General features: G+C 53.2%; 2 protein-coding genes across 9 annotated transcripts in view; one reads left to right on the top strand and one right to left on the bottom strand.

Moving 5' to 3' along the window:
* Positions 1-9098, top strand: part of ZBTB46 (zinc finger and BTB domain containing 46) — a 47767-nt gene extending 38669 nt beyond the window's left edge. For 7 of the 8 annotated variants that reach the window (XM_053992828.1, XM_053992825.1, XM_053992827.1 and 4 more), the window contains 4 exons: positions 49-100; positions 192-503; positions 5194-5369; positions 8675-9098. In XM_053992828.1, coding sequence (XP_053848803.1) covers positions 49-100; positions 192-503; positions 5194-5369; positions 8675-9061 — 927 coding nt within the window. In that variant the 3' untranslated portion in view covers positions 9062-9098. The remainder of the gene's footprint in view (positions 1-48; positions 101-191; positions 504-5193; positions 5370-8674) is intronic. The other variant, XM_053992831.1, reaches the window with a different exon arrangement.
* Positions 9099-14918: 5820 nt separating this feature from the next.
* Positions 14919-19108, bottom strand: SLC2A4RG (SLC2A4 regulator). The gene is made up of 8 exons (XM_053992902.1): positions 19071-19108; positions 18000-18151; positions 17195-17304; positions 16867-17111; positions 16390-16490; positions 16024-16282; positions 15199-15278; positions 14919-15115 (listed from the first exon to the last, which is right to left on the bottom strand). Exons 2-8 carry the CDS (start codon positions 18080-18082, stop codon positions 15004-15006), a joined length of 990 nt encoding a protein of 329 aa, XP_053848877.1. The 5' UTR covers positions 18083-18151; positions 19071-19108; the 3' UTR covers positions 14919-15003.
* Between the last annotated feature and the right edge of the window lie 3993 nt (positions 19109-23101).

Genomic DNA, 23101 nt, shown 5'->3' with positions numbered 1-23101 from the left:
GCTTCTTGTAAATGCCTGCCCTAACTTCCCTGTGCTTTTCCTTTGCAGGCTGCCTTTGATGGATTGCTGGCGCTTTGGCAGTTTGATAACTCTGACTCAGGTAAGCAGAGAGAAAAATACATCTTTAAACTGTCGTTATTTTATACCAGAAGAGGCTGATCCGTGCGTGTGTACCCGCGGTCCCGTTTCAGATTTGAGTTTCCCGAGATCAGAGGACACAGACGTCACCGCCAGTGGGACCTTGCTGGACTCGGCCCTGGCCAAGAGGCTGACCTGTGGCTTCTGCAGGAGGGTGTTCCAGTGTGCTGAGGAGCTGAAGGAGCACATCCACGAGCACGCCTTCTCCATGCTCCTCCCGCTCGACGTGCTCGACTGCTCCCGGCCCGGCCTCGCCGACGGCGCCGCTGCCGGCCAGCTCGGCCGCTTCCAGTGCCCCAAGTGCCCGGCCAGCTTCACTCTGAAATCCAACATGGATCGGCACGAGAAGACCATCCACTTCCACTGTAAGAAGATGCAGTGTCCTAACTGTGCCAAGCTGTTTCGTGACAAGACAGACTTAGACCGGCACCTTCTGTCCGTGCACTCGAGCGAGCGCGCCTTTGTCTGTCTCTGCTGTGGGAAGGGCTTCGGCACCCAGAAGAACCTCAGTAGCCACGTGAAAATGTGTTACCTGGGCTCTGCCCACCTGGCTGGGCTGGAGCTTTTGGACAGTGTAGGGCCAAGCGAGGATCCTGAGGATACGTAGCTGCTGTTGTTGTGTATGAGACACTTCCTTGAACTAGGAAAAGCAAATTGTGCCGTGGTTCTCGTGCTGCAAATAAATGTTCCACAGGTGTAATTTCATAGAGTGACTCCCCAAAGCTGATCAGTTGGTGCTGTGCTGGTTCCAGATGTTTTGTCACTGCAGCCTTGGGGTAATTTTTGTGCAAAGATAACTTTTTTGGGTCCATAAAATGGGCACTTCAGCTGTTTTATTGGAGTGCTCATTCTGTGTTCTAACACTACCTTGAACTGCTTAATCAGTTGATCTCAAAGTGCTTTATAAAAGAAATGGGGATGTTTTCCTCCAATTCCTCAGGAAAATAACATCCCTCAAGTTGTTGAAAGTGCTAGCAATAGAATTAATAACAGAATTCAATTCTGAGTTCTGCTCTAGTGCTCTGTCCATTAGACCATTTGGGCATTCCAGGGGTTTTCACTGTGAACTGAGGAGCCGTGGAAGCACAGGGTTGCTGTTTGTAAAGTGGTTTTCTATGTCTTTCAAAAGAGAAAAATACACTGCTTGTTCATATGTCCAGTAGGGTATGTTACTTGGGCTTGAAAGTTGTTGCAAGGCTCACATCTTTTACTGATACAATATTTGAGTACTTTCAGGGTTTTTTTTAAAAAAACATGCTGGAGTTTAGCTGTGGTTTTCAGGAGTTCTGTACATTTTCGTGACTCGTTTGGTTTATACACTGTAATTAAGTTAGCCAGGCTGAGTGTGGTGGTGTTGAAGCAGAGGAAGGAGGCTTTACATAGGTTTAATTGTAACTTATGGTGTGCATACAGAATCAGTAATGGCTGTTCCTGATGGGTAGAAATCTGTAATTCCCGTTTAGTTCTCTGAAATTCACTTATTTTTTAAAAAGATTAAATACTTCTGTGTCTCTTGATATATATTTACATACAAAACCAGATTATGGTAACTGTGATATGAAAGTAGCATAATTAAGAGCAGTGCTTCCAGCTGCTCTGTGTGCAGCACAGCTTGTCAGCATGTGGGGTTTCTTTCCTCAGTGTGAGAGACAGCTGAGGAGGAAAAAACCCAACCTCTACAAATGTTCTCTAGAGTTCTTCAAGGAAGTTCTTTCTCATTATACTGTTGCATCTCAGGGAGACAAAAATTGAGAAATACTTAGTTGTGCACAATGTGGACTTAGTGAAGAGCTTCTTCCCCAGCCCTTTCCTGTGGAAAGGTGAATGAGAGCACCCACCAGGTCCTGCTGCCCTTGGGCTTGTGGAGAAGGAACAGGAGCTCTGCTCCACCTGTTCCTGCTGGGAGCTGGAGCTTCAGGGACACAGCTCCATGCCATGCCAGGGCTGGGAAGCCACAGCTCCCCTGCTTGGCTTAGCTCTTACCCTTCATTTGAGCAGGCTGCAATCAGAATTGAGGACAAGTTCCTATGGAATCACTGTAGTACACTTTAATCATTTGGGTTTAGATGTTATGCTTTTTGCAAAGTCAGGTTCATTTTTTCCGCTCTCGCTCCCGTTGACATCTTTGGCACGGGAGATCTCGGCTGTCTGTGAACGTGTGCAGCTTTTAGTGTCAGCTTCCCTTGAGACACATGTCAGAGTAATCGCCTCATTATTTATTTTGCTCTTAAATAATCAGCTAGTGAGAAAGGAGAAAGCTGAGCCAGAAAACAAAGTTGTAACCCAATGAATCTTATCTGGAAATTTGGGAGCAGCAGGGAAGGATTTGTCTGACTTGGGAAAGTAAGATGCCAGCAAAAGCAATTTCAGCAAACTTTAAAAGGTTTCATTACATAATGATAGTTAGTGAGGTTTCATGTTTGCTGATTTTTCTTGTATTTTAGAATTTAATTCAACACGGAATTCTTTTTCTGCTGTCTCTAATAGAGGTTTTAGTATTATTTTCCCTGGCTTGTGCATCAGAGTGCTTCCTGACCTCAGCACTGGGAATTTCCAGTGTTTCCCTTCAGGAGCAGGACTAGGTTTTTTAAATTGTTAGAACTGAAAGGTACAACAGGGCAGAGCTTTATTGGGTTTTTGTAGGACAGGTGTTAGAAGCAGGATTTTACTGTGAGCAAATGGCATGGGAAGCTGATGGGAGGTGTGAGTCTGACAGTTAAATTGCACCTTCCTATTTATAACCTTAAATATAAAGAGGATTTCGCGGACAAGAATTCTCCTAAAGTTTGTGAGTTCTTTGTAATCACCCAAAGAATGTAGTATTTCAGTGATTATTAACTAGTTTACAGAGTTATTCCAGAGCAGTTCCATCTGGCATCACTAGTGCATTTCCTTTACTCTCAGGGATGTAGGAGCCTGTGTCCTTTAACAGCCTCAGTGAAATAAGTTACTTGTGATAACAATACCAAAGATTTTTTTCCCAAGCATTATTGTGTTGGTTTTAAAACACACACATTTCCATAAATATTTAGTGGCATTAAGTACACAGATATTTACTGTGTCACTGTTTCTGTTTCCTTCTCCATTTCTTGGTGCTGTGTCCTCTTTACCCATGGTGCTGCTGTTTATCACCTTGATGATCGTGTTAAAGATGATTTCTTAGGACCTTAATGCTGCTACACTTAATGCTGCTATAAAATATTGTCTTTAGACAAAGGATGATTCTCATACCAAAGCTGGGATTTGTGCATTAAATAGATGTACTGGGGGTGCATATATTTTACAGGACTGTGAAAATGTTAACGCTGCAATATATTTCTTTTTCTGACCATGCTGCTGTTTTTGAGGTGCTTCCTTTTGTAGATACCAGGACTAAATATGTGGCTATTTGGTGCAAAAATAGTTTTCAATAAAACTATAGCTGCAAACGGTGTTCTGTGAGTATTTTTAAATACAGAAGCTGAAAATACTGTTTTTGAGTGATTTAAGCTGAATGAGGCATGAGGGATCTTGGACAGAGGCAGGAACAGGCTGTTGGGAATCCATGGATGTGTTGGAAGCAGGGGGCTGGGGAGGAGCCTGCTGGGGGTGCAGCTCATGCTCCCAGCATTGGGTGTTGCCTTTTCAGCTTTGCAGCAGCTCAGCCTGAAGGGAAGGGAGAGGTGGGCAGGAAACGGGAGCAGGCACCGGTCACTGAGGAACAGCAGGATCAGCCACGACCCAGTGATGTAGGAATAGGGGATTTTGTGGGTTTCTCTCCTTAAAGCACTTTTTCTTCATGCTCCCAGGATCTTGTTGCTGTCAGGATCTGACAGCAGGCAGCATTTCCCAGTGGCTCTGTGTCTCTGCAGTGTGTGTGGTGTGGAGCAGGACTGGAGGAAGGAGGGTTTGTGTCCCCTCTTGACTCCCTGTGCTCAGTTCACAGCTTGCTCACCTTGTCTGCACTCCATTGTGACAGGGTTGTTACAAGTGTGTGTGTGGCCTGTCACCAAAATCAAGTGGTTGCAAAATCAGACTGGAAATGAATTTATAATAAATAGCTTTGTATGATAAAGATGCTATCTGCTGTAGGAAAATGTGGGCTCCTTGCCTCTGAGTGTATAGCTGAGGGAGTGTCAAACCCTAGGAGAAAATAAAAATATTTTTTCCTGTAATAAAAGACAAAGAATTTTCATATCCTAGTTGTTACAAAAGAAAAAAAGTAGGAAAGTCTCTTCTATAGACTGTTTCCCTTACCAGGAGCCATTTACTAATACATAAGTTACAGTGATAAACCAGAACTTGCTTTCTTTTTTCCCCCCTCCTTGTTATGTAAATATATTGCTTTGAGAAATAACAATAATTAGGAGAAAAGTGGATGAAAATTAACACACTAATAGGAAGCAATAGAATGAAGGAGAAACAGGAGAAATCATCTCCTCATGGTCAGTCACTTCCAAACTTGCAGTGGGTGGGTGGTGCCCTCAGGGAGCAGCAATACTCAGTTTTCAGGTGCTGTATTTTGTGTGTGGCACTGTCACTGAGTCACTGGATAATGGAGAGATTGGTGGTTGGAACTGCCCCGTTTCCTCTGGGCCATCCTCACTCTCTGCTTCTTCACCAAAATGCTCCTGGGGCGTGTGATGATGTTCTTGCATCACCCCATAAATAACACTGGCACTGTTTGGGTGCCACCTTTGTGGACTTCTGTTCCTGGCTCCCTGCTTGTTCCAGAAGTAATACTGTTAGCATTTCAGATCTTGATATTTAGGATAACCCTTTATAATAAATCAGAGCTCTAGCAGGTTGACAGCTCTCTTCATTTTCCCTTTAGCAAGCAATGTCTGTAACAGGCTGTTGCTAAATGTTTGTGTGTCAACTTGTTCAAAAGCTGCTGTGGTGGAGGTACTCAATTTCTTAGCTTTATTAATATACGGGCAGTAATACAGTATAAGGATTAAAAATATGTATATGGTTAAGGGGTAAGAATGTAATTTCACAGTGAACTAATTTAATAGTGAAGTAGTCAAGGAGAAGACTGAGATTAATCTGTGTGTTCTGCTTTCTCTCTTGCAGTCAACGAGTTCACAGTCATCAGGAAGAAGTTCAAGTGCCCATACTGCAGCTTTTCTGCCATGCACCAGTGCATCCTGAAGAGACACATGCGGTCCCACACGGGAGAGAGGCCCTACCCCTGCGAGATCTGTGGGAAGAAGTTCACCCGCCGGGAGCACATGAAGCGCCACACCTTGGTAAGGGCAGTGCTGGGGGCATCAGCCCCCCTGCTCAGGGTAAAGAGAATGGGAGTTCACCTCATTTAAGTCTGGGTTTTGTTTGCCACTCAGGGCCCATCTGAAGGCTTCTCCTGTATCTTTTTCCCATGCCTTTCTAAGGCCTCGTGGCCGGCTGCCTGTTCATCCTCCTTCTGCTCTCCAAGTTCAGCTAGAAGCTTTCCAAGGTTTTGGGTGGATAGTAGCAAAAAATTCTTCACTGAAAGGATTGTTCAGCCCTAGCACAGGCTGCCCAGGACAATAGGGGAGTCACCATCCCTGAAGGGGTTTAACAAACGTGTAAATGTGGCTTCTGGGGACATGATTTAGTGGTGGACTTGGCAGTGCTGGGGGAACAATTGGACTTGGTCTTAGAGGCTTTTCCCAGTCTTAACAATTCTGTAATTCTATGACTTGGTGCAGAAAGCTTTAAAACACATTGCTCAGCAAGAACTTGAGGCAAAGCTACTCTGTTCTGGCCATGCTTAGTTATCAAAAATGCTGTTACACCTTGCTAAAGAGTCTCCTCAGCTCTGACTGCAAGGCTGCTGCTGGTGTCTGGCTCTTCACAGCTTCTTCAGAAACAGAATTCTAAGCTGAACTTTGATTATTTTTCTTTTCAGGGTAGAAATGATTGGCCATCCTAAAGAGGTTCTCAAAGCTTGGTGTAGAGGTGATATTGTGGCACAGCAGGTAGTTTCTAGGCAGGAATTCCAGCAGCAGTGCCAGCAGCAGGTCTGGCTCACCGCCGCCGATGCCCAGGTCCCTCACCAGGACCCTGGAGCCCTGTGTGACAATTTTCCACAGTGCCCCATCGTCTCCTTCCCTTCCTTCACTGCTCCCGTGTCTGTTTGGATGAGTGCCCAGCCATCTGCTTGGGCACTTCCTGCTCCCTGAGATGTCCCTTCCTTCTTCCCTTGGGGTGCTGGAGTTCGGGAGGCAGATCCCAGTGTGAGCTCAGTCCTGCTGCAAGCACACAGCAGGATTTGAGATCTGGTACTGGTTTTGCAGCAGGGAACGCCTTGTTGTGCCAGCTGGTTGCCTCCAGCATTTTATTTCTGAGAACTTTTCCTTTTTAATTTTTTTTTTCATAACTTTAGGATGTTGTCAGCATATTTTCCCTTCTCTTCCTTGAAATATTGGCATTTAATCAGTTAGACTGTCATCTTTCTAATGGTCCAATACTGAGGGCCAAATGCTGTTTCTGTGTTTAATACTAATTTGGCTGTAAAGGGAATAAGATTAATTTCTGTTCAGTTGCATCCAGGAATATGGCTCACTTTGAACCTGCTGACTGAACTGTCAGCACTGGAAAAGAGGGAGAGAGGTGATTTTAGTTTTTTAGAGTTTTTTAGTAGAAATGCCACCTGCTCTAGTGGAAGATGTCCCTGCCCATGGCAGGGGGTCAGAACTAGATCAGCTTTAAGGTCCCTTCCAACCCAAACCATTCTGTGATAATTACAAATTGGTTTAGTACCTGTTCTATAATTTCTTTTTTATATGACTCTTTTAGCCCTTATTCTGCACCCCTGACCACCTTCTGTTCTCCTATTCAGCTTTTGATGCCTGAAAATCATTCTTGTACAAGTTGAAAGTGAGTGATACCTATAGATCCTGCTGGATGACTCTGAGCAGCCCTGTCCAACTGCTTTAAAAAAAGTAATAAAATTTAATGCCTTTGCTTGATGCAGTAGAAGAATGTCGTAGGGACTGGCTCGGGGCAGGGGAACCTGCAGCCAGAGCTTATCAGAGGCACTCACAGGCTTTGAACACGGCTGGGACTGGTGCAACACAGAGCCTGAGCCAGTGTCCTGCAGTAGTGAGGGCTGAGGGGCTGCAGTGGCTCAATTTGTCTCTTCCCAAAGAGCTTTAGCTCAGCTGAGTATTCCAGAGCGTGGGGTTGTGGAGTCAGGTGGTGAGAGCTGGTGATCCCATGCTGAGGCAGGAGCAGGGAGCAGGCATCCAGGCAGCTGCTTTAAAATAAAAGGGAGGACTTTAATCAGCAAAAGCTTTCCCACAGGTTTTTGTGAGCATGAAAAGAAGAAATGAGTTAAAAAGGATTAGGGACTGGTGATATGTACCCAAGGCTCTGGTGGCTGCTGGACTGCTCAGAACAACCCCAAACCACTGGCACTGGATCCTTGTGTGCTTCTACACCACTTCCTAAAGTGTCTCCTGAGGATCAGTGCCAGACACAGGGCATCGAGTGCCTGTGCTGTCCCCGTGTGGTGTTAATATATAAAAGAATAAAAAAAAAATATAAAAGAAAAATACATATTTATAATACATACTGGGCAGCCCTGAAGCAGTCAGGCAGTTGGACTAGAAGATTGTCATGGGTCCCTTCCAACCAAACTTTTCTATATGTAAATAAAATCAGTATGTATTTTACATGTAGATATATATGTGTAAGTGAACGTACCTGATGAGGCTCCTTGTGGTGAAGTTTGGGAATTCTCACTGCCCTGGTTTATTTGTCAGAGGAGCAGGTGGATGGTTTGACAAACTCCTTGCCTTCCATGCAGGGACAAAGTGGCCAGGGACAGATTTCACCTTTAAGCAGGTGTTTTGTGCTTCTCAAAGTATGCAATTTTGTTCATTGGATAGTGAAGTTTGGCTCTGGAAGTGAATTCTTCTATCCTGCAGAGCATTTTCCTTGCTTCCTTTACTGGCCATGTATTCTGTGATAGCTTTATATGCCCAGGATGCTTGCAGCATGAGTTATGGAAGGGAAACATTTTTGTCAAACCAAAGTAGTCAGAAGTAAGGTGAGAAGTGTATTCAGATGCATTTTTTGGGAGATACAGGAGATATTCCAAGTGCTCCTGTTCTTTGGTTATGGACAGCAGTGGGATCAGGAGGGAGACCACTAAATCACCATGACATTAACACTTGTTTGGTCGGGGTTGTTCTTCTCTGAAAAGAACTTGTGCTTGTGGATTGTTTCTTTATTTCTTTATTTCTTTGTTTCTTTTTAACATTTTCCTTTTGGTGGTGGGTGTGATACAACTATTGCACCCCAGAAAAACAGAAGGAAAAGGGAAGAAAAAAAATTCTGATAAAAGTTTGTCTCAGACTTATGAGTGTGCTGATGAGCAGGCAGTCCCAAAGGATTTTATTGTGTGTCATCATTGCAGGGTTGAATTAATCGTGGTGGGTTTGAGTTCACGGTGGAAGCCAGGTGTGATCTCAGGTAGCAGTTGTGGATTTGCCTTTGCAGGGACACGGGAGCAGCTCTTGTTCCATCTCCGCTGGCGTTCACCTCTGTGGTCTTTATTCTTCTCCAGGTCCACAGCAAAGATAAAAAATACGTCTGCAAGGTTTGCAACCGGGTGTTCATGTCAGCAGCCAGCGTGGGGATCAAGCACGGCTCGCGCCGCCACGGCGTCTGCGCCGACTGCTCCGGCCGCGGCATCGCCGGGCACCTGGACCACAACGGGGGAGAGGGGTCCCCAGAGGAGTGTTACCCTGGGGAAGGGCAGTACATGGAAGATCCAGATGACATCAAAGTGGAAGGAGATGAGGAGATGGGAGACGACGACGACATCAAGTGGAAGGATGACGTGGGGATGTCACAGGATGATGTGATTTTAGATGATGACAAAGATGTCGACTCCCCGCAGGAGCAGGACAACTCTGGGGAGAACGACAAGGATTTTACCTGGATTTCTTAGGGATTATTTTTTGGTTTTTTGTTTTTTTTTTTTTTGTTTCGCTCTGTTGTTTGTAGGGGGAGGGAGGGTGGGGAGGAAGGAGTATGTTGGAAAAACTAAGTAGCCTTGTTGTCGTCCATGTGTGCAAAATAACTCTTGTGTTTTCTAAACAAGTCCTTCTCTGTTCCACTCAGACACTGTCTTAGCAGGGTTGCTTCCAGCGGCACGACTGACTTCGCCTTCCCCCTTTTCCCTTTCCCTTTTCCCCCTGTGACCCCCTGCCCATGGCCACCCCTTCAGCCAAGCCAGCCAGGCTGCCCAAGAGGGAGGTGGAGTCTCTGCAGGTGTGGGCAGGCTGGTGAAGCATGAATCCTCCTCCCCTTCCCACTCCAAACCGAGCACCGGGGAGGTCTTTGTGTCCAAAGCAGGTTTGTTGGGGTTTTTTTACACCTTGTCTGTGCTAAAATCCCAGCAGCAGTGGAATTTCAAGCTAAGGTTGTAAAAGCAGATGGATGGATGTGTTGGAGGGCTTCCCCTGATGATACAGGCCTTTTGCAAAGTTATTTAAAGAGTTTTAATTATTTTATATGGAGCCAAATAGATCAAAAGGCAAGTCAGATTACAGCCTTACAAATACTTCTCTTGGATTCTTAGCTTCCAAAAGAATCACCATCAAAAACAGATTGTGACTTTTCTTGGACCTACTGGCATCTTACCCGCGTCCTGTCTTCCAGCCTTGGTCATCCACAGGCACTGAAACACGTTTGTGCTTCTGGAAGCACCTTTTGCTCTAGAGGACACAGTTCTGTACCTGTCATTCCTCTCCACAAATATCTTCACTCTTCTCCCTTTGCTCAGCTGCCTTTTTCACAAATATATGCAAACTGTAGCAAAACGAAGGCATTCGGCCAAGTGCAGGATGAGCTGGGGAAGGCGAGAAGCCGACGTGAGGAGATCCCAGCAGGGTGGAATCTTGCTGCTCCCATCCCATGGACTTTTGTGGGGCCAGGATTTCACCTGGGTACCTTGTTCTTCCTTGCCAATCTCAACATTCTTGTTGATCATGGGTAGGTCTAACGCCTACTTAATTCATGACAAAAACCTTCAGCTTTAGTTGCACTGGTTCCATGTAAATTTTCCAATAACCAATTTTTTTTTTTAAATAAGAACCAGGTTTCTCTCCCAGCATCTCCTCAGACTCCGTGGGGCTGTTCCAGATAGTTGGATTCTCCCTGTTCATATCGGCCACTGTTGCCTTCTTTCAGCTACACCTAAATAGCAACAGCAACAGCATGTGTTGGATTTGTCTTATTCCTGAGAAACAGCTTGTTCTACCTTCACCTCTTTGCTTCTGGTGCTTTTTTAAATAAATAAAACAAAAAGCCGAAGACCTCACTCCATCCTTGCCATTGAGCAATTTTTTTACAATATCTGTGACTGTGGTACCTTGAAACCTGCCACGAAAGACAACCCATTGCCAGAAGCCAAATGACTCAAGGTGCTATTTTCCTTCCTGCAGGCCTGGTGGTCCGTGAGGGAAAGTGTGGTTCCACCCAGCAAAGGAATTAAAAGCATGTTGTACAATAAACCCCCATAAAGCAAATAACCTGAAAGGATTTAAGCCACTTGGTGCCAGGATTTCATGGAGTGTGGTGGGAGCCTTGATCCTGGCACCTGCGGGAGCTGGGTTCTCTCTCCCTTCCCTCCTTCCAGTTGCATCCTGGATTTATGGCATTCACTCCCTTTCTCTGCTCCTCAGTTCCTTGCAGACATTCACCACCTTCTCTCTGCCTCCATCACCCCAGTTCACTGTTGCTTCCATTGGGAGCCTCCAGGCTCCTGCCCTGTGGATTTGGGGGTGTTCAGTGCTGTGGGAACACGGGTCTTTCCTAAAATCCTCGGTGTGGCCCAGCACTGTTGCCGCTGCCCCTTGCACAGGAGGAGCTGGTGGCACTTAGTGGCACTTGTTGCTTTAGGCAGTGAGCATGGATAACCCTCTTCCTCAAATATGGGGAGAGCAGAGCAGGTCATGGCAGGAACATTTTTCTTAACTTGTAAAAATCTCATTTTGTGTTTTAGCTTCTTTTCCTTCTCCTCCCCTATTTAAAAAGATGTAAAAACCCACCCAGTATGTCACAATTGGACCTTTATATACCCTTTTCCAATGGTGTTGAGAGGTTCCAGAGAGTGAGGAGGCTGTTCCCTTATCCTGATTTTGGCCCTCCCAGAGTGTGGGCTCTGTATTTATTGTCATTTACCCTGTAAATAGGGAGGGGTTTGGGGGTGCCTGAAGTCCTGAATGTGCAGCCTCACCTGTTGCATGTAGACAAATACATACAGTACTTAAAGATTTATCTTTAGCTCTGTTTTTTATATGTAGAAATCTGTTTTAAAGAGAATTTTAAAGCCCAAACAGTTCAAACCCCTGGGTTTGTCTCACATTCCGATGGCCCACCCCCTCCAATGTCGGTGTGTGCATCCACCTTCTGAGGAGGAGCAGGTGTGGGCCAAGCCCTCCTCTTCTTCCTTTCCCTTGGGTGACTCAATTTTGTCATCAGAGTTATGGAGTGCTGAGCTTTCTTCACAATCCCCTTGGAAATATTCTTTTTTTTTCCTTATTTTTATAAAAAGTGGGCAGAGAGCCGGGTAGCGCTCAGGAGTGTTTCCAAATTCTGTCACTTTGAGGCTCTTTGAACTGAGGATGCAAACAATAAAGCAAAAAAGGAAAAAAAAAAAAGGGAGAGAAAAATGGAAAATCTACATAAAAACTAACTTTTCCCATGTCATAACCTCGCACATGCTTCTATCCCACTAACACACTCCATGTACCAAATAAAACCCTTCTAACACCTGGTGTCTATTGAAGTGCTTTGTTCTGATGGAGGTGTGCAGAGTTGGAAACACAGGGATTCATCTTTAGCCTTCCATGCTCTGACTGGGTTTGAAAAACAGGAATGTGGGCGTGTTTTTTATGCTGAAACTTTATAAACTTCATCAGTCACTCCAGGTGATCACATCCCTCCAGCTTCTCTCCAGGGTCTCTCGGATATACTGCCTATGCAAACTTCTGCTCTTGGAGATTTAAACAAAACCCCACTAATTCTGCCTGTTCTGCATCTCGTCTTTGTATTTCCCTTCAGGGCTTTGTATACTTCACTGAGGTTCCCTTTTTTTAATTTTTTCTAAATATATATATATATATATATATGTGTGTGTATATATATACAGACTTAGTTCCACAACAATAATTCCTTAGAGGTTAAACATGGATATACCCCATCTTGAGAACTTGCAATTCATTTTTTAAAAGCATTTGTACATGTAAACGTTCCTCCTTGAATTCCTTGATTACCCTCATTTTTTATTTTCAATCTGAGTGCCAGGAGTAGAGAGCGGAATGGGGCAGAGGGCATCGTCCTGTCCGTGCCCTCTGGAAAACATCCCAGGGATCCGTGGACTTGGAGAACATCTTGAAGGATGGAGACAAACGAGGTCCTTGTGTTGATTTGAGATTTCCAAAAATATTCTTGAAATCGTGAATTCCCCAGTTTTGTGGTTTTTCAAGGTCACCCCAAAGCCTCACAGCTGCGGAGCGGCTTTGTGGGGAAGCAGAGGGGGACTTCTCTAATTAACGTTTGCAAAGTGATTGTCCCTTCCCTTCCCTTTTTTATTTTCTTTAATCAAAAATCAGTTTTTTGGACAACAAAACGAGTAATTTTTGTCCAGAAGGAAACCCACTCCAGCATTACTTCCCTTTTGTTTCCTCTCCCCACTCCTGCCTTTGAACACTCCGTTTTCCCCAAGCAAAGCTGTGGCTTTGGGGTGGGCGGCTGCATTTTGGGACTGTCCCTGAGCACCTCCCCTCAAAGCTCCCCCTTTTGCACATCACCCTTGAGGGAAGAAACTCCATGAAAACAATGCAAAAACTGGAATTTTTTGCAATATTCTGAAAGAGAATCTAATTTTCGCTCATTCTGTGACATGTGTGACTCCTACAAAAGCCATAATTAATGGTTCCTTTGATTTTGTAGATCCTGAGTCGTGTTTTGAATTTCAGCCTTTTTTTTTTTTTTTAGTCCCCTAGTCAGAGTGCTGTGTGTATGCTTTCATATATATTTATTTTTCAACGTGCTTTAAACCTGTCTACAAAAATAAAGCTGAACAAACACAAAAAGGATGGTGTTTGAAGATTGTTGATTTTTTTTTTTTTGCTGGGAATATTCTATATTATACTGACTTTATATTAATTATTATAAACCTGTGTTTGTATTGAAGATGTGTTTAATATTTTGGGGAGGTTGAGGAGAAGTCAGTGGGAGAACATGCTGTGTTGTACTGATTTTCTGTCAATGTAGTTCAGGTAAATCTGATTTTATTTTCTAGTTGCTGCCCAGTTCCTCGCCTGCCGGGGGCTGCCCCTCGGATAGAACCTTTGTGATGGGATTTAGCTTAGACATACCTGCAAAAATCAATCAGTTCAATAAATTTGGAAATTGCTGCTACAGTTTTGTCTGCTTTTTCTTTTTAAATACATAATCATCATCATTTTTCTCCTTGCCCTGTGTGGAAGGATGGGCCAACATGGGGACCAGCAGGGAGCCCTGCTCACCCCCAGGCTGGGAGTGCTGCTCCCCCCACCTTCCCCTTCCCCATCCCAAACAGACACCTGTGGCTCATTCCCTTCCTCCCTGCTGCTTGTTGGTGGCAATTTCCTTATTTTTTGGGCATTATCTGAAATTAAAGTAACTCCCAGGAGGATGCACAGGGTGATGCCATCCCTGGGGGACGTGGGATGCAGGAGGGGGGTGACAGCAGCGGGTCTGGGGGTGCCAAGGGGCCCAGGGTGCCTACCCTGCCTGTCTTAACAGTAACTAAAGAACAGGAATCATTAAAAAAAAAAAATCCAAGTATTTATTTTTTTTTTTCTTTTGGATCTGATACATCACATCCCTGGAGGGGACAAGTGGGGGCACAGCACCAGCCTGACCCATGGGGCCAAAGCAGTGTCAGACCTTGCAAGGGGGGACCCTGCAATGGGGGGGTCCCTGATGCAAAGGGAACCTTCCCACAGGGCAGGAGGGTGGCAGGGCCAGCACCCACCCTGTCCCCTCCCTGCATGGGGAGAGGAGCAGGGTGGCATGGCCTGGCCAAACCCGAGCTGCTGCCTGGGCTGGAGGATGACAGGACAAGAGGGGAGAAAGGGTTTTGAGGGGAAATGTGGGGTTTTTTTGGGGTAAAAAGTGGGTTTAAAGTGAATTAAACCCCTTGGAACCCACCCAGGGCTGGAGGCACCCCGCTGCCGCAGCGCCGCGGCCCGCGCGCTCTCGTGCTGTGGGAGGGAGTAGGTAAAAATACGAATTTTCATATATTTTATTTAAAAAATAAAAACCACACGAAGGAAAAAAAAAAAATTAAAAGTAAAGGAAAACAAAAAGACCCCTCTTTGTGCAGTTTGGCTTAGTGCAAATGGGCGCATTCCTGCAGGCACTTCCCGGGGCATCGCCCCGGCGGGGGCTCCCCAAAACGAGAGAGAGAAATGACATTACAAAGAGTAAAAACCCCCCTGGGGGAGGCGGGGGGGGGCAGGCGCCCACCTCTGCCCTGGGCACTGGGGCTGCCCCCCGGGAGCAGGAACAGACACCCCCTTTTCCGAGCCCCTGCCGGCCACAGGCACAGCTTATTTCAGCCGTGGGGGGGTCCCCAAAGCGGAGTGGGGAGGGGGCCGGGAGCAGCCAGACACCCCCTGCCAGCCCCGCCCCAGCAAGGAGCGGGGTTGGATTGATGGATTTAGCTTATTTTCAAAGGGAAAACAAGGCAGGGGGGAACAAGCTCCGCGGCAGGGGGGCTGTGTGTGTGCATAAAGCTTTCGGGGGGCCGTTCCCTGAGTCCGGGGGGCGGCCGGGGGGGGCGCGAAGGCACCTCGAGTGCAAAATGTGCAAGAAGGAGGGAGCGGCGGGGCTCCGTCAGTCGAGGAAGCGCTGGCAGGCCTTCTTCCAGCGGCACGCCGTGCACCACATCTCCCGGTGCTCCATGCCGTACACCTTGCGGCACTTCTTGGCCTCCCCCCGCGGCCGCCTGCGGGCAGAGGGGACGAGTCACAACCGGGGGACACACGCGGGTGAGAGGGGACAGGGTGGGGCACGATAGCAATGGCTCACCTGGGCACGGCCGGCGGCTTGGGTGGTGGCGGGGTGGGGACAGTGGGGGACACCGGTGGCCGTGGCGGGGTCCGGCAGTCCTGGAGAGAGAGGACACAACCCTCATCAGACAAGGCGATGAGGGAGTGCAGCAGCCCCACCTCCATCCCTGCCCCACTCCATCCCTGTCCCACTCCATCCCTGCCCCACTCCATCCCTGCCCCACTCCATCCCTGTCCCCCTCCATCCCTGTCCCACTCCATCCCTGCCCCACTCCATCCCTGTCCCACTCCATCCCTGTGCCCCATCCCTGTCCCCCTCCATCCCTGTCCCACTCCATCCCTGCCCCACTCCATCCCTGCCCCACTCCATCCCTGTCCCCCTCCATCCCTGTCCCACTCCATCCCTGCCCCACTCCATCCCTGTCCCACTCCATCCCTGTGCCCCATCCCTGTCCCCCTCCATCCCTGTCCCACTCCATCCCTGTGCCCCATCCCTGTCCCCCTCCATCCCTGCCCCACTCCATCCCTGTCCCACTCCATCCCTGCCCCACTCCATCCCTGCCCCACTCCATCCCTGTCCCCCTCCATCCCTGTCCCACTCCATCCCTGCCCCACTCCATCCCTGTCCCACTCCATCCCTGTGCCCCATCCCTGTCCCCCTCCATCCCTGTCCCACTCCATCCCTGTGCCCCATCCCTGCCCCACTCCATCCCTGCCCCACTCCATCCCTGCCCCACTCCATCCCTGTCCCACTCCATCCCTGTGCCCCATCCCTGCCCCACTCCATCCCTGCCCCACTCCATCCCTGTCCCCCATCCCAGTCCCCCTCCATCCCTGTGCCCACCTGGTACGCGTGGTCAGTGTGGACGTGGCAGCGGCCGGGGGGGCCCGGGGGGCTGCAGGGGGAGGCCAGGGCCAGGTCGAGGATCGGCAGCGCCGGCGGCAGAGGAGCCTCGGGGCCGGGAAAGGCGGGAGGCACCGAGGAGGTGGGAGAGACCGGGGTGAGGCTGGAGAGCCCGTCAGTCAGCGCGTCCACGTCCACGTCCAGCTCCGTGTAGTAGAAATCCTCCTCCCCGTCGCTCTGCTCCAGGTCGGCTTTCCGGCTGCGGGGAGAGCAGAGGCTGGCTGGGACACTCTCCCCCAGCACTGCAGGACCCTGCAGGGGGTACCAGGGGGTCTGGGGGTGTCCAGGGGTACCCCACGTGCTTACCCAAGGTGCATGGTTCGGATGTGCTTCTGCATCCCTGAGGAGCTGCTGAGGACTTTGCCGCAGCTCTTCCACAAGCACTTGAACATCACCTTGGTGGAGTTCTGCAGGAGAGAGGTGTCAGGCTGGCAGCCCCATCCCCATCCTCATCCTCACCCCCAACCTCATCTCCAGCCCCAGTCATCCTAGCCCAAATATCATCCTCATTGTCATCCCCAACCTTACCCCCATCATCACTCACATCCCCAAACTCATCTCAGCTCTCATCCCTATCTCCAACCTCATCCTCTTCATTCCCATCCCAAATGTCATCCTCCTTCTCATCTCCGTCCTCACTATCCCCATTCCCAAACTCATTCCCATAGCCACCCTCATCCCAACTGTCATCCCCATCCTTAACCTCATCCTCCTCTTCATCCCCATCCTTACTATTCCCAAAACCCAACTGCACCCCCATCATCATCCCCAGCTTCATCCCACCTTCCTCTTCCGTGGGGTGGGCTCTCCAAAGACGAAGTGGGTGCCGTCGGGCTCATCAGGGCCCTCATCTGGCAGTGGGCCAGGCAGGAAGGTGCTGGGGACGTGGCTGGAGAGGGGGGGTGAGGGGGTGGAGGGGGTGGATCGGTCGCTGGAGGGGTCCCAGCTCCAGTCCCCGCTGGTGTTGCTGCTGCTGCTGCAGCTGGAGGACATGGCAGGAGCCTCCTTCCAGACCTCGCTGCCAGGCTCTGGTGAGGAGGAGGAAGAGGAAGGTCAGGTCCTGCCGTGGGGCACACAGCCAGGGATGGGGGGGACAGGGACGTGCTCTCACCTGGGGCATGAGTGGCCGGTGGGTGCCCCAGCACCAGCGGGCTGGCGGAGAGGCTGGTGAGCACCGCAGCTGCCATCACCTCATCAATGCCCGCCTTGCCCGAGAGCTTCCTGCCAGCGAGAGCAGAGGGGCCGTGTCAGGATGGACAGGCCCCCTGGGACCCTCTATCGCTTCCCCTCCCCCACTGAGGTGCCAGGACCTCCCACCCACAGTGGCCTGCACCCACCCCAGGTTTGTGTGGGGGTACAGGGGTGGCACAAGGTCTCAGTGGCCCCACCACGCTGGCAGCACCACCAGGTGGAAAGGCACCCAGAGGTGTCTCACACCCTGCAGCACCCCCTCCAGGGATCATCCCAGCAGCTGGCTGGAACTCCCCTGGGCATGGCACAAGCAGCAGAGCAGGCAGAGGTGCAGGCAAGCTGCCAAAATGCCACTGCCTGTGCCATGCCAGGGGCAACCCTCCATGACTGTGGGCAGCACCGTGCTGGAGGGTACTGGCACCTGCATCCTGCCCAGGGATGCAGGGATGGCTTGCCTAAGGCCAAACAGTTCCTTGAGGTAGGAAAAAAACTATTAAAAATTTAGATTAAAAAAAACCCAAGAGGTCAAGAGCACCCAAAAGCCTTTTGCAAACGGGTAACCTGGTGATGCTCCCAGCTGGGAGTCCCCGGAGCTGCCACAGCGGGACAGCCAGCGGGATCCCGGCGTGGCCAACAGCGGCCAAAGTCCTCCTGCAGAAAAAATCCCGGCTCCCGCAGTGAGGCCGGTGCCGGTGGGAGGGTGGCGGCCGTGCCGGCGTCCCTACCTGTGCCGGGGCACGGGGATGCACTGCACGGCCGAGTGCAGCGCCAGGCAGCGCTCCAGCCCCGCGTCCAGCACCCGCAGCATGGCCTCCTGGCTGGCCGTGTCCTGGCGCGGCGGCGGCTCCCCCAGCCAGCCCTCGGATCCCAGCGGAGCCTGCGGGAGAGACGGCAGCGGGCAGCAGGGATCCCCGAGCAGTGGATTCCCCAGGGACCCCCGTGGCCTCGGTGGGATGGCGAGCCGGGTTCAGGGAGCTGGATCAGCGCCTCCAGGCAGGGCTGTGGTGGGACCCTGCCAGCCACTCCGTGGGTCCCCCTGGGGTAAATCCCAAGTGGATCCCAACGGGTCGCAGTGGGATCCAGCCAGTAGTTCCTTGGCACTCTCCAGATCCCCCTGTGATGTTGCTGCCAGCACCATCACCCACTGGCTGAGCATCAGCAGGGATCCAGCAGGGATCTCCACGGAGCCAGGAGACGACCTGACACCCTCCTGGCAACGCAGCTCTAAGGTGGCAGCACCCACATCCCACATGCCGGTATAGATCCACACCTTATGGATCCACATCCCAAGTTCATCCCGCTCTGAGCGGATCACCCGGGATCCAGCGGGTATCCCGGAGCTGGGAGCGCACTCGTGCCTGCCAGGCCCATCCCAGACACCGGCACCCACCGCCCGAGCTCCGGCACCAAGTGGATCCCGCTCCAGGGAGATCCCACGTGATCCAGCACCGAGTCGATCCCGCCGCAAGCGGATCCCGCTCCAAGCGGATCCTAGCTGATCTCCCTGGGGCGGGGCTGGGCGGATCCCCGCGGCGGGAGATCCCAGGACGACCCCAAAGAGCTGCGATCCAGGAGAGACGATCCCGCCGGGGGCGCGGGCGATGCCACCCACCGCCAAACCCCCCGCGCCCCGCCGCCACAAACCCCCCCCCCCTCCTTCCCGCCCCCCAAAGTTTATCCCATCGCGGCGCCATTTTACCGGCGGGGAAAGTTTCGGGCGGGCCGCTGTCAGCTGTCACCGCCCCCCCGCCGCCTCCCCCGGATCCCACCCCGGTCTCCGCCGCCGCCCCCGGTACCTTGGCGGCGTTGGCGCGGGCGGCGGGCGGCGCGGGCGGGGGCGGCGGGCGGCGGCGGCGGCGGGCGGGCATTAGGACCGCGGGCGGGCGCGGGGGGTCCATGCGCGGAGCGGCCGCGGCCCGGCGGGGGGAGCGCGCTCCGCCGCGCGCGGCCCCGGTGTCGGCGCCGGCCGGGCCACGCCCCCCGGGCGCCGCGCCATTGGCCGGAGCGCGCGGGCTGGAACGCGGCCGCCGCTCTCCGCGCCGCTGATTGGCCGCGGCCCGCTGCCACTTCGCTCGCGGCGGCCACGCCCCCGCCCTCGCGAGGCCGCCACGCCCACCCCCCGGCCGCGCCACGCCCCCGCCGGCAGCGGCCATCTTCGCGCGCCCCGCCCTCCCGCCGCGCGCGCTGCCCGCGGGACCCCCCCCAGAAAAATAAAACACCCCCCCCCCAAAAAACCCCACCACGCCTCCAGTGTCACCGCCCCCCCCCACCACTGAGTGCCCGCCGGCACCCCTGGGGCCACCGTGAAGTCACCCCCCCCCCTTTTTCCCGCCAAACTCGCGGGGCTCCCCAAAAGTTGCAGAGGACCCCCGAAAGTTCCGGTTTTGTTGTCAGGGCGCGGGATTCTGGGCGCCGCACAAGTAAACGCGGGGATCCCGCCGCCGGGGAGCATCCCGCAAAACTCCCGACGGCTCCTGCGGACTTACCGGGGAGAAACACGCAGCGTTAAAATTTGGGGGATTCGCGCAAAAGTGACGTCCCCCGCCAAATTACAGGGCTGCCGATAAGTTACAGGGGTTCTTCAAACGTTGCTGAGCTCTTCACAAAGTTATACTCCCCAAAACTTGTAGGTTCCCCCCAAAGTTCTCCCCGAAGTTTTAAATCCCCTATAACTTGCCTGTAGGGCTCTCCCATCAGCTCTAGGGCTTCCCCAAAAGTTACAGTCACCTTTTGCTAAGAAAGGGGGTGTGGTCTGGGCTTTTGGGGTGTGCGCGCCGTTCCCAGTAGGAAAGAAGTCCCTTTTTCCACCGTCAGTCCTGCCCACCACGAGGAATCACTGCCAACCCCCCCCCCCCACACACACACAATGGCGGGGCTGGGTGTGGGTGGGCTGCGAGGGGTGCGGGAGGTACTTGGGGTACTGAGGTGCGTGGGGGGTACACGGGGTGCACGGGCTCCATGGGGAGCATGGGCCACCGGGGCATGTGGGACGCATGGAATGCCCTGGGTACACGGAATGCTTGGAGTGCGCGGGATTCTGGGGCGCACTGGGGTGCCCTGGGTGCCTGGGGTTGAAGGGGGTACCTGCAGTGCAGGGGGTATGTGGGGTCCACGTGATACATGGGGTGCGTGAGGTTTTGGGGTGCACGGGGTGTTTGGGGAGCTCCGGCTGGCGCCCACCCGCGTTCTGCTCCTCACCTGCCCCAAAACCCGCGGGGCCGCGAGCGCCGGGCGGCGGCGAGGGGCCACCAGGTCCTGCTCCTGCTGGATTGACCAAGCCGCAGCCTGAAGGCCGGGACAGAGTCCGTGCGGCTGTCCCGGATGGCGGCCCCCCCTGTCCCCGCCGCCTGTCTCCCCTGCGTGTCCCCTGGGCTGCCTGACACGGCTGATTCTCGGGGCTGTGGGGTTGCTGGGGCGGCATCCCGGGGATCCCCTGCCTGGGGAGGCGATGTCCCCAGCGTGGCTCCTGGGGCGCTTGGCCACCGCTCGTTCCCTGCTCTGGTGGAGGTGGGGCTGGAGGTGCCGCTTCCACCCTGCGCCAACCCCGGGTGCTTTCCTAAGAGTGAAAACAGCAGCAAACCGGGAAAACCCTCATGGACCCGGCCAAGGGCCCGCTGTCACACCGGCACGGCCGCCCGCCGGGTCTCCCTGCACGCCGCAGGAACTGGGGACCAGCCGGGAACCGGGACACCCGCGGGGCCCCAAAACCCGCGCGGGCAGCACGGGAGGAGGAGCACAGCCGCAGCAGCCTTTATTGCCCATCCTGCCCCGTCCCTGGGGAGTCTGATCCCGCCGCCCCCGTTAGCGCAGCCCTGCAGGAGCCCGTGGGGCCCGGGGGAGGCTCCGCGGCCGCCCCCGCTCTGGTTTAATGGTTAACGGCGGCCGCAGCGCAGAGCTGGAGGCTCCGGCAGCTCCGCTCGCTGTTGTGCAACCCCACGAGCATCGCCCACCCTTGCACGGGGTGCCACCAGCCCGACCCCCGGCCCGGGCAGGAGGGCTCGGCAGGGGGGCATCCCAAATTTAAAAAATGGCCATAGCACCTCCTGAGTTGGAAAGGCCGTGCAAGGATCATTTAGTCCAACTCCTGGCCCTGCGCAGGACTCCCCCAAGGATCACCATCCCTGGGAGATGCCCCCGTGGTACCTGGGTGCCCTTGCCGGCGGTTGGCTGCGGACTGGACTGTGATGCCCCTCGCCCGGGTGGTCTCGCAGAGGGAGCCGCGGCCGTGCCCGCACTGCCCTGGCTGCCTGCTGGCCGTGCGGAGCTGCCGGGGGACGGGGGCACACGGGGGTGAGCTTCAGGGGTGGGGGGCTAGGCGGGGTGCGGAGCTGCTGTGGGGCTGGTTTGGGTGTAGAGCCCTGTGCTGCCGTACGGCCACAGAGCTGCGCGGGCTGCGGAGCCGTACGCGGTGCAGGGACACAGAGGGTGCGGATCCTTATGGCACGGAGCGCCGTACAGCGCCCTGCAGGGTGTCACACCGCGCAGGTGTAGGTGCAGGTGTAACACCGCAGCAGTGTGTAATGCGCCTTGCAGCACCGTGCTGCATCCTACAGCGTGCCGGACTATGGGATGTGCAGCCCCGTTCAGCCTCTTAGGGCGCTCGCTGGGCTCCTGCTCGCTCCCTCTTGTGGGAACGGCGCCGTGCAGCACCGTCCCTCGCAGCCCCGTCCCATGGCAGCGTGACAGAGCCCCGCACACGCCTGTCCCTCAGGGCTGAGGGGGGGCACTCCCAGCCCTACCCTCTCCCCTCGCTCTGACCCCAACTCCGACCCTCCCGACCAGACCCTGAGGCTCCAAGTGATGTTTGGGATGTGTTCTTCATTCACCAGCCAGATTTCGAGCCTCCAGCCAGGGCTTCAGGCACGTTTTCCATCACCCTGAGGACTGGGCAGTTATTCTCTTATTTGAGTCCGGCTCTCCCAAGTCCCACAGGAATTATGGGCAAGCAGGCAGCCCTGCACAGCTTCTGCTGCTGCTGGGGCAAATTGCAGACCAAATCTGGCCACCTCAGCTCCACCACAGCAGGAGCTTTCCCTTCCCTGGTGCCATTCCAAGCCTGCCTTTCCTCAGGAAGGTGGCACAGGGGTAGCCACATCCCCACGGGCAGCGCAGGGACCGGAGTGAAGCCACGCTGATCCCACACGGAAGTGATGCTCCTGGCAGCACAGCCCAAAACAGCTCCCAGGGGATTCAGGTGGCGCAGGAGGGACCCAGCCACGTGCGCTGGGATGATGGAGAAGGGGAGCAGGGGAAAGATGCGGCCGGGGGCAGCGTGGGGGGAGCCCACACGTCATTGTGGCGGACTGGCAGCAGGAAGAGCACGGCAGCACCGGCACCAGCCGTGCTCTATCAGCGCCCTAATCTCGCAGGGGGATGGGAGAAGATCTTGAGGGCGGCTGTGGTTTGGTGTCGAGCTGACGACGCCTGGGGTGCCTCCAGCTCTAACGCCTTCAGCAGGGTTTGCTGAGCGCTGCGTTTTCGGTTTTAATCTCTCCACCCGCCGCGGTGCAGGGCCAAAGGTGCTGAGGGAAGGTGCGTCGCTTCCTGCCACACAGCCTGGCACGGCACGGCACGGCACGGGGGCTGCGGGCTCCACCTGGCTCCAGCGAGCACCAGGCCATGGTGCCACGAGGCCGGGCAGCCACTGGCCAGCCACTGGCCATGTGACCGGGGCCGCCGTCATTGCCTCGCCACGGCGTCCCTTGGGGCACGATGCGCAACTCCACCGCGGAGGAGAGGAGGGAAGTTTAAGCTCTGGTACACACCCAGCTCGCCGAGCTTTTTTGGCACATGGGGGCTGCAGGACCCACAGGAGTGACGGGGAGGT

Source organism: Vidua macroura, chromosome 17 (genome assembly GCF_024509145.1).
Source record: "Vidua macroura isolate BioBank_ID:100142 chromosome 17, ASM2450914v1, whole genome shotgun sequence".
Taxonomy (NCBI): domain Eukaryota; kingdom Metazoa; phylum Chordata; class Aves; order Passeriformes; family Viduidae; genus Vidua; species Vidua macroura.
Note: the sequence above shows the minus strand (reverse complement) of the source record. Positions and strands in the feature narration are given on the sequence as shown.

Excerpts from the sequence above, each read along its gene's own strand:
- SLC2A4RG (XM_053992902.1), bottom strand. The coding sequence starts at position 18,082 with ATGCTGCGGGTGCTGGACGCGGGGCTGGAGCGCTGCCTGGCGCTGCAC. Across the intron at positions 17,112-17,194 it reads ACCGGCCACTCATGCCCCAG|AGCCTGGCAGCGAGGTCTGG; the intron begins GTGAGAGCACGT and ends CCTCCTCACCAG. Across the intron at positions 15,279-16,023 it reads ACACTGACCACGCGTACCAG|GACTGCCGGACCCCGCCACG; the intron begins GTGGGCACAGGG and ends CTCTCTCTCCAG.